This window comes from Emys orbicularis, chromosome 4, assembly GCF_028017835.1.
Source record: "Emys orbicularis isolate rEmyOrb1 chromosome 4, rEmyOrb1.hap1, whole genome shotgun sequence".
Classification (NCBI taxonomy): Eukaryota; Metazoa; Chordata; order Testudines; family Emydidae; genus Emys; species Emys orbicularis.
In genome coordinates this window covers 134,012,154-134,026,095 of record NC_088686.1, presented here as the reverse complement: position 1 = coordinate 134,026,095, position 13,942 = coordinate 134,012,154, and the positions used below count along the sequence as shown (strand labels likewise).

The window sequence follows — 13,942 nt, the reverse complement described above, 5'->3', positions numbered from 1 at the left end:
ATAACGTGCTAACTATTAAGTTTGTTGTTCTATACTTAATTTGCTCTTGGGCAACTGACTTGTTTTCATAACTTCTCTTTGGATTAATAAGAACAGCATTAAATTTTCAGGCCTTCGATATTAATCCTGCCAAGAAGTCCATAATAGTGGAGTCTACTATATTATGTATACGTAGAATAAACAGAACTGATTTATGGGGCTGTAATTTTATGGAATGGTTCTGCTTATGACAGAAGCCAAGCATCATTAACAGAGATAAAAGCCCCAAGTGGTTATGTAGTCACCTAGCCTCAGAGATGGAATTATTGTCCCAGCTCCGATCTCAGTTTTGGATTATAGAGAAGGTGAAAAATGAAAAGTGGGAGGCTTAGGTCTCTTGATCCCCCTCAGGTTTGTTTTAAGGACTAAATATACAGTACAGAGACTGTGTGTATGGTGCTACTTCCTTCTAATGGAGATAGATCAGGATTGACAGCCTGGGGGGGGAGGGATAGCTCAGTGGTTTGAGCATTGGCCTGCTAAACCCAGGGTTGTGAGTTCAATCCTTGAGGGGGCCACTTGGGGATCTGGGGCAAAATCAGTACTTGGTCCTGCTAGTGAAGGCAGGGGGCTGGACTCGATGACCTTTCAAGGTCCCTTCCAGTTCTAGGAGATGGGATATCTCCATTAATTATTATTATTATTATTATTATTAGCTGATTTTCTATCAACTTTCTTTGATACCATTGACCTTGTGGGGATGTGTCGGCAGCTGTTGACAGTCACTCTTGAGTGGCTTCATTCCTTTCCGTCTAAGTCTAGAGATTCCAAGGGCATGCTCAAGCAAGGTTGAGCCAGATTCTGTCTTGCCACCCTTCATGTTCAGTGAAGAAATATGTATTCTGGTCTCTGTTATAATGGACGCCCAGCTCTATATTTTGATTTTTTTTCTGGTGGAAGCAGCTTAGTCCATCTGTGCCCAATTTAACTGGGTGAACTGTCAGGGAGTTGAATGAGACAAACTAAACTCTAATGGTAACCCTAACATCAAAAATTCTATCTGCACCCTGATGAATGGAGCTTTTCAGCACAGAGGCTTTTTTGGATTGCCAGCTGTTTCTGCATACCCTGGGAATGGTGTGTGTCAAGTGTGCTTCCTGTTGGCTCTTGGAAAGCCCTTTCTTTTGTATTTGGACCTTATTATGGTTATCCATGCCGTTGTCCCTTTGAGGTTAGATTACTGCAGTGGGGCTGCAAAGAACTTGGAAACTGCAGCTAGTGCTGGTTACAGCCATTGGTGTGGCACCCTGACTTGATATGCTTTATTAAACTGTATGTTTAAAAGAATATTATAATGTACCAAGTGCTTGGAAGAGGTGGAACTAATACATGTGAATATGTAAACCAGATTTCCCATGGTTTCTTTGTTTAGTTGTCAGGGGGGTTCCATATTAAGGGATCATTAAGGATGAGTATTGTAAACATACTGAAATCAGGAAACTCATAAGCCACAGCAACTTGGCTAGCTTGCCTGTTTGGAATATTTTTGATTACTGTATGTTATGGCTGTAACGTATTCATTTTGTGCGTGTGCGCGTGTAGCAATCTGCAGTTGTTAGAGAATTCAAGCCTTTGTACAAATCTAGCTTAAGTATTTGTAACTAACCGTTCACTATTGTACTAAAGTGTCAAAACTAAAATCTCATTTCCTGACTTGAGTACATTTCAGTTTTTCAGGCTAAATGTCATTTTGTCACTTTTGCAATGAATTTGTGGGGTTTTTTTCTCTTTCATTTATGGATGTCAGAGCTAGATCCGTGCCCTGTACAGAGAACTTGTCCACTGCTCACATCTCTGCTTTTTCTTGTTCACCAATAAAATAACTTTTTCCCCTCCCTGCTGTGATGTCCTGAGGGTTGCTGTCAGGGCAACACTGATTGGTTCAATCTCCGTACTCTGATAGAGTTACACCAGGGCTATCACTGTGGTCCACGTTCAATTGCAAAGTTAAGGTTCCCTCTTGAAATCAACAAAAGCCTGAGTAGTCACAGCAGTCACTGCCATCCTTCTTTACCTCACATTGGAGGATCACCCTGGCCTTGAAGCCTGTAAAAAAAGTATCAGGATGTCAACTAAGGGTGGCAGAATTTCCGGTCACGGATTCCTAGCTTTTAGGGTGTGTTAGATGACAAAGAGAAGTTGCCTGAGTGATGAGGTAATGTTTCTAATTTAACATTTAAAAAAAGTCAAACATTTCATGGCTGTTGTCTGGTCCTACAGTCACAAGGTTCCTGTATTCAGCACCCTTGTATAATAGTAAACACCCCCCCCCGCCCCCCAGATAGCTATTGCAACTCAGTTCGCAGCAACCTGATGAATGACTTGCTATACAGCGAGTATCTGCCTCGTGCTGTGCTAGGTCAAACATATCAGTCTTGCTGCATTCTCTGCTCAGCTGAGTACACTTCACCTGCAAGCAAAAAAGGCATCGGTGTTCCTAAAGCTTGCTTCAGTGGTCTTGTTTCTCTTCCTTCCTGTCAACCTCAAAATAATGCTGGCTTGATAATCGCTGCCAGAAAATCCATACAATTGAAAATAACCAATTGTCCAATCATGCATACTTTACTGAAGTTCCATTGCTGTCTGAAATATAACCCTCAGAATGAAATTAGTAAGGATCAGGACTTGAGTGCTTGTGTGCAGTAGAGAGACTTCATTTTAAAAATACACCACTCTGTTTGTCAGTTGCAGGAGTTTAAAAATAATGAAATTCTAACCCCTGTCACTTACTCATTTTGCAGCTATGTCCATTTAAAATGAAAAAGCCCTTGTAAACCAACAAAGCCCTTGTAAACCAAACTTTGCATGTGGCTTTCAAGAATAAAAGATGCTGCCAGGGCTGGAATCTTGTCTGTTTCAGCTAGTGGCAAATTTATACAAGGAAGTTTATGAACCCCTGATAATAAGGATTTATAATGGAAATTCCAACAGATCCTTAATGATGCTAGTGCTGGAGGGTGTCACTGTAATTCACTAACACTGTACATATGGCAGAGGCAGTATGGGTGATTTATTTCTGCATGTTTGTTACTAAACTTTAGCGTCTAATAATAGTCAGGATAAAGGTGACTGTGCTGCCATTTTTTAACCCCTGTGCAATCAGCCAGTGTACATGGGCTGATAAGCCAGTGGCCTTGTCCTAACTTCACTGTGACCCGTCAAGCTTCTGGGGTGATGATGCGATACTGACCAAGAAAGGGCAGGGGGAAACCTAAAGGAGGGTTAGAAGTAGAGGAAGTTAATTACAGGATTTATTTTTTCCACTGAGATCCCCAAGGCTCTTCAGATCCTTGAGGGTGCACGAGGTGGTATCAGATGCTATCCACAAAGAGGCAAATAAGCTAAGGAAGCACTAGGTACTAAAGAGACTTGAGGAAGAAGCCTGTAGTGTGGGTACCTTAGGGAGGTAGCTGTTACACAGCCAGTGCTCTCCTTTGGGATCTTACAGACCTACTTTAGCAAAACCTTCACAATTCACCTTTAAACCTATCTAGTCGCTGGTGGTAGGGAGGAAAAAGCTTTCACAAGGGCTGATCTGCTTACATGGCTCTTCTTTGCTATTACCTAGTACATGATGCCAAAATGAGTTGAGGGGTGTGTGGTTTGTGTGTGTGTGTGTGTGTGTGTGTGTGGGTTTTTTTTTTTTTATTTAAGGAGTCCACTCACTGTTGAAAGTGGTGATGTTGGGGTCTGCCATTGAGCTTTAAAAAACGGGTATTTTTCTAAGCAACCAGGTGCCCCCCTCCCCAAATCATAAGTGCTACACCCACAGTGTTCTGTCCAATGAGGTCTCCATCCTGTTTAGTTTCAGGAACTGATGCACAGGTCCAGAGGAATAAGGAATGACCATGGGACTGTCTTGCAGTTTAGCTTTGGACAAATGGCTTAGTCTGCTTTTAAAATTGGGGCAATTCCCTGTAGGGGTGGTGATAGAGCTAAACACTTAGCAGCTTACACTATATATGTAAATGTGATTAATACATCTGGGGCACTACAGGCAGTGTCCAATGACATCTGGGTCAAGAGGAACTTTTAGAGTACTTCTGGACAGCATAAAGGATTTAAATGAAATCCATCTGACATGGAGAGGCAGAGCTTTTAAATCCTGATTAAGTAAAAGGACTGACTGGATCTCATCCTAGTACCTGGTGGATGATGCACTCAAGCCGAACTGTCCATTGATTGGGATGATGTGCAATCCCTATTCAGGATGCCTAGGACTGGAATGATAGGGATACTCCACGATTGCAGTATCTTGGTAGAGCTGGGTGGAAACAGCTGCCTGTGTAATGTCTGACGCCATCCTTCCCTGTTTGCAGCATGCTTTGCCTGGCTTTACAAATGCTGAAATTAATTAAACATTTTAAAGCTAAAATCCCCAACTGTTCTGTCTTGTTAGTGCCCTTAACTATCCCTGTAGAAGCAATCTTTCCATGGCCCAGAATTAACTTAGGGACCTCTTGCAAAGCACACCTGGGTCAGTACCCTGAACAGTCCCTGTTGGTATTGACTTCCTAGTAGTAGTCTCCCTGGAAAAGGCTGGGGCGGGGTTGGAGAGGGAGGAGAGTGCCTTCTAGAAATCTTAGAGAAGAAACGGAGCTGCCATGTCAGCTGTTAGGAATGCTTAAAGCCTTTCTAGTTAGCATACACAAAATGTCCGTGTAAGCAGGCGCAGACTCACCCCTGCGGTGTCTCCTGCTGGTTGTCCTCGGGAATTAGCTCTCCCAGCCGTGGAGCGCCCTCTGCAGGCCGGTGATCTCCCTTGCCACTGGCCCCATGTCCCTCCCAGGACCCCGGTGCCCCTTTCTCTGGGTGCTGCCCCCTGGCAGTACCCCCACTGTTCTGGGTCTCCCCCTCCCAGGGGAACCCCCACCCACTATCCCCAGTTCACCTCAGTCTTGGCTACTGCCCAGTCTCCATCTAGCCCCCATTCACTAGGGCAGACTGCAGTATCAGCCACTCATCACAGGTAAAGGGGTTCGGACCTGCTGCCCCCTGCAACCCAGTACCTAATAGGCCTTACCAGGCTGGCAGCCTGGGGCTTTCCTAGGCTGGAGCTCCCCGGCTCCTTTGGCCTTTCCCCAGCTCTGCTCCACTCTAGGCACTTAGGCTAGGTCTACACTACCCGCCTGAATCGGCAGGTAGAAATCGACCTCTCGGGGATCGATTTATCTCCCCGAATTGACGCTCTTACTCCACCAGCGAAGGTGGGAGTAAGCGCCGTCGACAGGAAGTCGCAGAGGTCGATTTTGCCACCGTCCCTACAGCGGGGTAAGTCGGCTGCGATACATCGAATTCAGCTATGCTATTCGCGTAGCTGAATTTGCGTATCTTAAATCGACCCCCCCTGTAGTGAAGGCGTAGCCTTAGTTAAGCTCCCTGCAGCCAGGCCCTTCTCTCTCTCTGAACGCAGAGAGAGACTGTCTGCCCCTGGCTTCCCTGCCTTTATAGGGCCAGCTGAGTCTGTTTGGGGCATGGCCACAGCTGAGGCAGCCTCCCAATCAGCCCAGCCTAAGGCTCCTAGCCCCAGTTCTCTCCAAGGGCTAGCTTTTAACCTCTTTCAGTCCAGGAGCAGGTAACCACCCTGCTACAGTCCCCTTCCAGCAGGCTGCCCTCTTTTGGCTAAAGGAAATGTATATTTACTCTAAACAGAGCAATTTTGTAAGGCCTATATCCTGCAGGGAAGAAGATTTTATGTTTTGGTTGTGATTGTAAGAGGTGGAGTTGCAGAACAGCAGGGCTGATTATTGCCAAAAGCAGCTATGTATTTTGACTGTCCATTTTCTTGGGGGTGGGGATGTGTTGAAAACCATTTTGGATAACACAGCCTCAGCTCCAATAGATCTCAGCCACTGAAACAGCTGTGGCTATCCAGATCATAGGCGTATCTTGTTTCTGTAGGGATAACCTTGAGGTACCCTTGGGAATCACTGGTGCCACAAGTGGGGGATGAGCATAAAATTCTGTGTAGATGACAAGTCTGAGGGCTCTTTAACCACGTTTTACTTAGGCTGCACCAGAAAAAACTATAATAGCTGCCGATGAGCCTTGGTGGCAGAGGTCAGTGTCAAATTAGCATGTCCCTGCGTGCTTTGGTGCTCTTTGAATGAAGGTTCCTTTCCCTGCCTCCTGCATGCAAATGAATCGGTGCTGACTGCCTGACTTGTGAGAGACTGTCTCCTGGTTGAGATGATAAAAGAGCCAGTGACTTAACGCACCTCTTTGTTTGCCTCTCTCCATGGACTCTGAATAAATGGACTGGCTGGCTCTGGATGGAGGTGTTAGCTCTGTAGGGGAGTATCAGACCTAGTGTTAAAATGGGCTCTGCAGCTTCGTGTCTCTCAAGGTGGGAGAAAGCAAACAAAGTACTTCGGAGCTAGCTGTGCTGGGCTGTAGAATAGTGCCACCAAGGGATGCCCTCTTTCATATGTAGCCTTCAAGGAAGAGAGGAGAATCCCCGAAGGCCTGCATTGTCCCTGACTTGACACTAGTGTTTTCATGGAAGACTAGTGATCTGTGCCCACTCAGAGAGGGCTTCTTTCCCTCAGGCCACCTCAGTGGCGGCTGCCTGAGGACACCCGGCATGAATGGTCATATCTAGGACCATATCCTAGCCAGACAATATTTTGTGCTCAGCTTATGTTGCTGTTCACACTGAAAGATGATGCCTTTACCCCCGATGCTGGGAGGTGAGGGCTCTTCTTGAGGAAGTGCACTGTCAGAATGTAGCACCCATTGTGTACCGCGGGGGGAGCAAGCAGTATCTTCAGCATCAAGCATGTCGTCCGCTAGCTATTTAGCTTAGATTTTACTATGCTGCTATGAGCAAATTTTACCTGATTTTTTTGTTTCTTTCTTTTAACCTTTTTAAAATGACATTCTGTTCTGAAGTAAGTTGATGAAATACTGTTATGATGACTCCTGTAGATGTAAAATTACCCATGGAGGAGCAATGTCTAACAGTACTTAGAACTTGGTGGGTTAAGCCAAAAATAGCCAAGGGTCTGAGAGTTCAAACTAGAACCAATTCAGTCAGAGTAGAAGCACTATGTTTAAACATTGTTGTATTTAATAATTCACTGGTGGGAACAAACAGCCTAAGAACTCTCTTGCATTGCTGCATATTTGTTCCAAAATATCTTCATTTTATTCCTTGTCCTGGTGCTTTGGCATACGGTTGAGAATCGGCACGCTCTGTCCATGCAGCAGAGGACAGGAAACGGACTAGATGACCTCTTGAGGTCCCTTTCAGCCCTCCATTTCTGTGATTCTAGGAAATGGGTGCTCTTATATTGCTTCATTTTGTTTTGGGATGGTTTAATCTAGTGTTGCTCAACCTTTTCAACTTGGCAACGCCTTATTCAAAATAAAAAATTTTTGCAACCCCCTTACAACTGCTGTGAAAAAGCAGAAAATTTACTGGTGATAAGCCCATGTGATTTCCTGGTGATTAAGGTTGTCTTCTATCAATCTCTTGAAACACAAAGAGTGAGAGCATTTGGGGAGTGGGGAAGAGAGATGGCTTCTTTAGACTGTAATACATTTTTCAGTGCCTAATGACAGTGACTTGTGGATTAATCCAGTGTTTCACAATTGGTGGGTCTCAACTCCTGTGAGGTTACAAAAGGTAATGTATCACCATGGGACTGTATGTGAAGACCTACTATTAATGAAAATTACAAATGTTAGACAGCTTCCGTTGAGTGAAAGTTAACAAGTGTTGCAGATGGTTTTTAAAGGATTAACAATTGTTAGCTGCTCTCTTCTACTGCAGAACTGTTTGTAACTGTAAGGACAAAAAAGGGGTTGATTTTTATCTCCACTCCAAACATGTTCAGTTTCCACTGTTGCTGATGCTAGATAGTGCTGTCTAACTGCCTGACTACCAGCTAAACTGAGCTCGGGGTTGCTTTAGGCTGTGAACCCAGCTGCAGAAGAATGTTGACCTCCAGTGAGGGGCAGGAGGACATGGTCATCACAATAATAACTGTTATGCTCCAGTGTTTGTATATTACTGTCCCCTGTGGACAGTTGACATTCAACCCTGCAAGTCTGGGGAATTCATCTAGCCCACCTAATTACTCAGATGAGCATGTGGCCTTTCCAGGCAGTCTAGCAAATACCAAGAACACTTTTATAGTAGTGCAGAGGTCAAAGACTTTGACCTTGGTCTTTACCTCCCTGGATTATGGGTTGGGAAAACCCTGTATGCACCCCTGGAAAGCTTGTTCTCCTGAGTTGGCAGCCCCTACTCCTCTTCTATCCCCCCCCCCGTCTGTGTGGTTTTTTTTTTTCTATTGTACTTCCTCACTGTAGCATCTGAGCACCCTCCCATGCTCACACTGGAGAGAAGTGAGTTTCTAAGGAAGCTCTGCAGACATTGGGGGAAAGTGAATGCATTGGGGAGAGTCCTTCATTATTGCATAGATAAATCTGAGGATGCTCCTTCTGGAGGGCCAGAATGCTGCCCTGTTGGCATCAGCGGCCCTCTGGGAGAAGCATAGAGGGTAGAAAAACGGGTGGTCTTTCTGAGGGGAAAGCCTTCCTACCCTTTCATCATTGTCCATCCCTGGGGGAGAACCTCCTGTGGCAGAGCAGGTTTGCAAGTGGTCCAGGGTGGGAGTAGGGATTCAGCTTGTACCAAGGGAGCCCAAAATCACCCTCCTAGAAACAAGCACTGGGAGTTAGAGGGGGTTTGCTGTGCTAGGCAGCTGATGGGAGGGGGTTTCCCCGAGGCGCATGTGGATGGTATTCAGCTGGGTGTCCGTTCTCCTGAGCGCAGAGGGGGTGTAAATGTGGGGTTTGATTTGGCTTCAAACATGCTGTTGTGATCTTTGTTTTCCCAGCAGTGCCAGCAGCAGTCGCTTCACATCCTCAGAGCTCGATCATTGCACAGTGTAAGAGACTGGCAAAGTGCTTTGCCTCTTGCTGGGAAGCGGTCTGAGGGAGCTGGGGTTGCTTGAACAAACATGTTTTCCTCCTTTTTCCCCTTCCAAAGTTTTCCTTGGTGTTTGGTGGTTGTAGTAGAAACTTGGTTTGGGCCAAGTGAGTGTTTTGCTCCAAAAGGTCATCTGAGAGTTCCTCAAACTTTCAGACTTTTTTTAACTGAACTGAGTGTCTTTAAGATAAAGATAGCAGCACCTGCTTAAAATCTTGTAACAAGCTTAATCAATCACCCCAAATGTGCAGGGCTTAATGCCCTTAAGCTTCTGGAACTCTAGAATGGTACTGTTTTTTTTGTTTGTTTTTTTGTTTTTTTTAAAGAACTATCCATGTATTCCATGGCAAACTGGACCCAAATTCTGCAGCAAGGTCTCCGGATTCTGTGGCAGCAGCCTAGAAACCTTGCAGCAGTTCCTCTTTTCAAATAAAAAAAATGGAAGTTTTAATGATTAAATATGAAAGGTGAATAAGGCAATCAATACAATAGCCCCAGTGTTTATTTGAATAGTAAACTTATCTCACAATGTCTCCACGTTTACCTTTTACAGTATTCTGTGGATTTTAGTAGCAACAATACATGGAAAGCTGTAGTTTTGTCAGCCGTGGACTTGGTGCTGGGAAGGCGTAGGAGGCAGTTCAAGATTGGCTACTTTAAGGGATGTTCCTGCTGAAATTATCAGCAGTGAAAAGGTTAACTTTTACACTAAAATCCCCCCCCCTTTTTTCCCCCCCAGTCAATATCTCACTGAGAAGTGTGGAGCAATTCACATTTGTTGTTTGTTCCAGGCTGTCTGCAGACTCAGGCAGACATCACTTCCACTTTCATATTTTCATCACTACCTTGAGGGCTGGAAATGGTGTTTTTAAGTGAAAGTTGAGATTCAGGAGCACTGTGGGAGAAGAGGGGAGGTTGCTTTTCCCCTTTCTCCATCCCCAGCTGAAGAATGTTAGAAGCTGCAAACTGTAATAAGAAGCATCTGTTTGGTATTGCCTTTGATGCTCTCAGCAGGAGGCAGGTTGGCTTTTAAATTCAGGTTTTTTTCCTCTTAATAGGCGCCAGTTTAGCTGATCCCACATTTCTATTGTGTCAATACTGCAGAGCTGCGGATTTAAAACGGAGGCTGTCGATTAGCTGAAGAAATTAGATCTTTCCTCTGTCCCTTAAAGCTGTGTTTCCAGGGCTTCCTATTGAACTAGAATGTGTCTGAGCCTTAATAGCGAGATCAAATAACACGATGAGCAGTCCTATACTTTTTTTATCTGAAGAGAAGACTCCAGAGATCACAATGCTGCAAGATAAATTGCACCGTTTGCTACATGCTTGTTTTTGTGCTGGGCTTTTTAAAGGGCTGCTATTGTTTGCCCACTAAAATCTGTATGGATATTCATGCCCCCCACATCCCCTCTTACTGTTAGTCGGATCCTTTAGAGGGGCCCTTGAGCCTACGGTAATGAGAGGGGGAAATAGTCTGTATTTTTTGACTAAAGCTGTATAATATAATATATGGAGATATACCTATCTCCTAGAACTGGAAGGGACCCTGAAAGGTCATCGAGTCCAGCCCCCTGCCTTCACTAGCAGGACCAAGTACTGTAAATGAGCTTGTCTTCTATGAATCAAAACCTTTATATACCAGACTGCCATGTTCAGACTGGCTAGTTCCTTCACCTTCTTCTGTAGAGCAAAGGTGGGCTGTTAACCTTGGCATACATAGCTGGTGTTACACTGACCTGACTTGTCTCCTTAGTATCAGACCCACTAAGATCTGCGATCCATTCACAGCTTGGGTCAGAGTAGTTCTCATCAGCTGAATGTTAGGCAGTCCTGTTTAAGGTACCATGGGAAGAAAGGCAATAAATATTCTTTCCCTGGATGTCGCTGGAGGAGATCTATAGGTAGAGCATCTGAATTTTCCCATTAAGTGTGTCTGTGTCAGTCAAAGGGTGTTTTTAAAGCCCAGCATTAGACCTCAAGGCTTCCATAGAGAAAGGCATGTCTGTGTGGGCCATTGGGAGTGAGGGGGGAGAGAAAATAATTCAATTCAATTCCTTCCTTTCTGGCTTTTACCAGCTGATATTTCAAACTTGTTTTCAAAGCCCCCAATAAAATAGTTCTGACTATGTTGGACACATTAGAAATACCCATGACCATGGCTTCTAGGTGCAGTGAATCCTCCTCACACCTTAATAAAATCCTTGCCTTCTACATATGATTGCATGACGCCTCTTCCCTGATACAGAGATGTAAGGTGACAAGTGAATTGCCCCATCCACGCTGTATACATGGGAAGGATTGTATTAGAGATCTAACTTGGCAGAAGTCCTTCATGACGAGGGTTTTCAGAGAAGCCTAGGGAATTAAGCTCCCACTGAATTTCATCAAAGTTGGGCATCCAACTCCCTTAGAGCATTTTAAGGCTGCTATCTTCAAAAAAGCCTATTGCTCTGGGGGTGAGTGCCATTGGGGTAGCACGTTAAGCAGCTTTCCCAAATGATGACAATTTCAGATAGGTTGTTTTTTGTAAAGCCAGTGAGCAGGTCCAAAGCAATTCAGAACCTTCCCTGCCCCTACCAATACACTTTTGCCCAAACCTTTCCTTAAGATCCAAATAAGTTCTGTGAATTTTTTTTTCACTCTTGTTGCATGTCCCTGATCATCTGTATCCCATCCAGCAGCAAGTGCACCAACATCTTGCAAGAGGACATTCTCGAGATGTGACCAGAAATCTCTCACGGGGAGGTGGGGGTTTACTTTTGAGACTTCCTGCATGGCTGTTGTAGGGTTAAACACCCAGATTTCAAACTGAATCTGAGCCTCCTAAGGGTCTCCTACTGCTGTTCATGAGGCAATAGCAGGTTGTAATTAAGAGCAGAAAATCTCATTTTAATTACATTTTCTTCCCTGTGATACTAATGCCTTAAATTATGGAAGTTGTAAGAATTCTAAGTTTCACTATCGATGCACAACTTCTTGAGTTTCTCAACCTGGACAGTGAAATTAGCCTGGTCAATTTCACAGGGATTATTTTTTTATCTTAGAAAGGTTTCTATTGGCATTTAAGAAAATGTACAGTAAAACTTCTGTTTGGTCTTTTAGATTCTGTAAAAATCTTAACTTACAAAACTTGAATTTTGGGGCAAATTTGATGACGAAATCCAGGTCCAAGAAAGAAGGTGGTGAGGGGAGACAGATCCCTGGCAATAAAAGTTTCCTTTGGTTTTCCTTTGACTATGATTGAAAATTGAATGGGGTTTGCCTGGAGCTGTGGGCTCTGAGCTGCTTACTTCTGGGTATAAGGTTGTTTTCTCTTCCCTCTTCCAGTCGTTTATCCCAGAATGCTGCTGCTTTTGCAAACTGCATCTATTTCAGAGCTTACATTGGCTGTTCAGCCCTGCTGTCAGTAGAAGTGTCTTGTTAGGGTGCCAGAGGCGGGGGAGGGTAGTCAAGAAACAGAGAGGCCAAGTGAAGCGCACCTACTGCACGCCACAAAAGTGTTAATGTGAACTGCGTTTCTCAGGCTTTTTTTGCTTTTGGTGAAGGAGGGGTTGCATGTTTGTCAAGGATGGCTTTTGAGGCCTTCTCTCCCCCTCTCCCCCCTCTAATAAAACTTGGTGCTCCACAGAGGAATCTTGTGAGATCCTTCTGTTGATGCAGAGAAATAGGTGGCTTTTCACGGGACAGTAACGGCAGTTGGGAAGGATGGGGGTCTGTGGAGTCCCAAGCCCACCCCCTCTCTCCCTCTTTGATCCATTCATTGTTAAGAAAATCTCCTTTCCGGGCCAAGTTTTAAGGACAGACCCTTATGGGTTGGTGGGGTTCTTAACTTCCCTTCCTTCCCTGTCACCTGGGAACCTTTAGCAGCTGCATGGGGACAAGCTTCCAAAGCTGCCTCTATCACTTTCTGCTGAGGCTTTAAAAATATTGTGGCAATATACTGTTTTTATATTTTCAGATTGAGAAAATCATGAGCTCCATCGGTGAAGGCATTGACTTTTCTCAGGAACAGCAAAGGATCTCAGGTACTGTGCTCAACTACTGTGTTGTATTCAAAGCCTGACGTAATGGCAAATCCCTTCTTGTAAGCAGCTTTCGCAATCTGCCTTTGCATCCAGAAGGGAAAATGAATGAGAGGACCAGGATCATAAGTCATATCTCATAGCTTCTGTGTGTGGGGCTACCACAGCTGTCAGTGTCCTGATTTTGGTGGCCTATCTACCTTTCTTGTAGGACCCCCACCTATGTCATATAATGTGAGTAATCTCCTTCTCACAGGCATTGGATGGTGAGAGGGAGGGTTGCAGAGGTTGTAACTGCATCCCTAGCAGGAAGATGAGCTTTGGCTTACTGCCTAATTTAAGACCAAAGTTGACAGACGTCATAGAAAGCCCTGTCTTGTGTGTCAGGTGGAAGTTGGCTGCTTTAGATTTGTTACCTCCTGAGAAATGAGAGGCCGTGAGTTGGTTTTTTATGTGGATCCCTGGATGATGATGTCAGCTCTTGCAGTTTTCTTGAGTCTCCCAATATTTGGCAGTGTGTTTTTCAAGGTTTTGCTCCTGCAGTCAGGTGATGCCATCAGAATCTGAGCTGTGAATTTACAAGAAACGTTTCTAGTCTTTGTGGTGTGAGAGAGGTTCAAAATCTAATTGCAGATAAAAACCCCAAACTGATTTTAAAAACAACTCGTATGTAAGCTTGGCTCAGGACTTGATGAACTCTTGGGGTTGGCAATAGTGTCTAGGGCATGACACCTGCTTGGGCGCTCTGGTGCCTCAATGAACTTTCATCCCTGGGTAAATGTAACCAGTACAAAGACCACCTACTCTAGGAATTGCATTGTATCTTCAGAGGTACCTTCTGATGCATGGGGTGGAGTGGTGAACCTCCGAAGCGCAATTTGCAAAATTCTTCCCACTAGGTAGGTAAGATACTTTGGTGAAATGGTACTGTTCTTCAATTGTT

General features: G+C 44.6%; 1 protein-coding gene across 1 annotated transcript in view; it reads left to right on the top strand.

The window, feature by feature from the left end:
- The window catches only part of ANKS1A (ankyrin repeat and sterile alpha motif domain containing 1A), a 162,575-nt gene that overhangs the window by 101,092 nt on the left and 47,541 nt on the right, over positions 1 to 13,942 (top strand). The window contains exon 13 of the mRNA XM_065404506.1: positions 12,936 to 13,002. Within this exon, the coding sequence (XP_065260578.1) occupies positions 12,936 to 13,002 (67 nt within the window). The remainder of the gene's footprint in view (positions 1 to 12,935; positions 13,003 to 13,942) is intronic.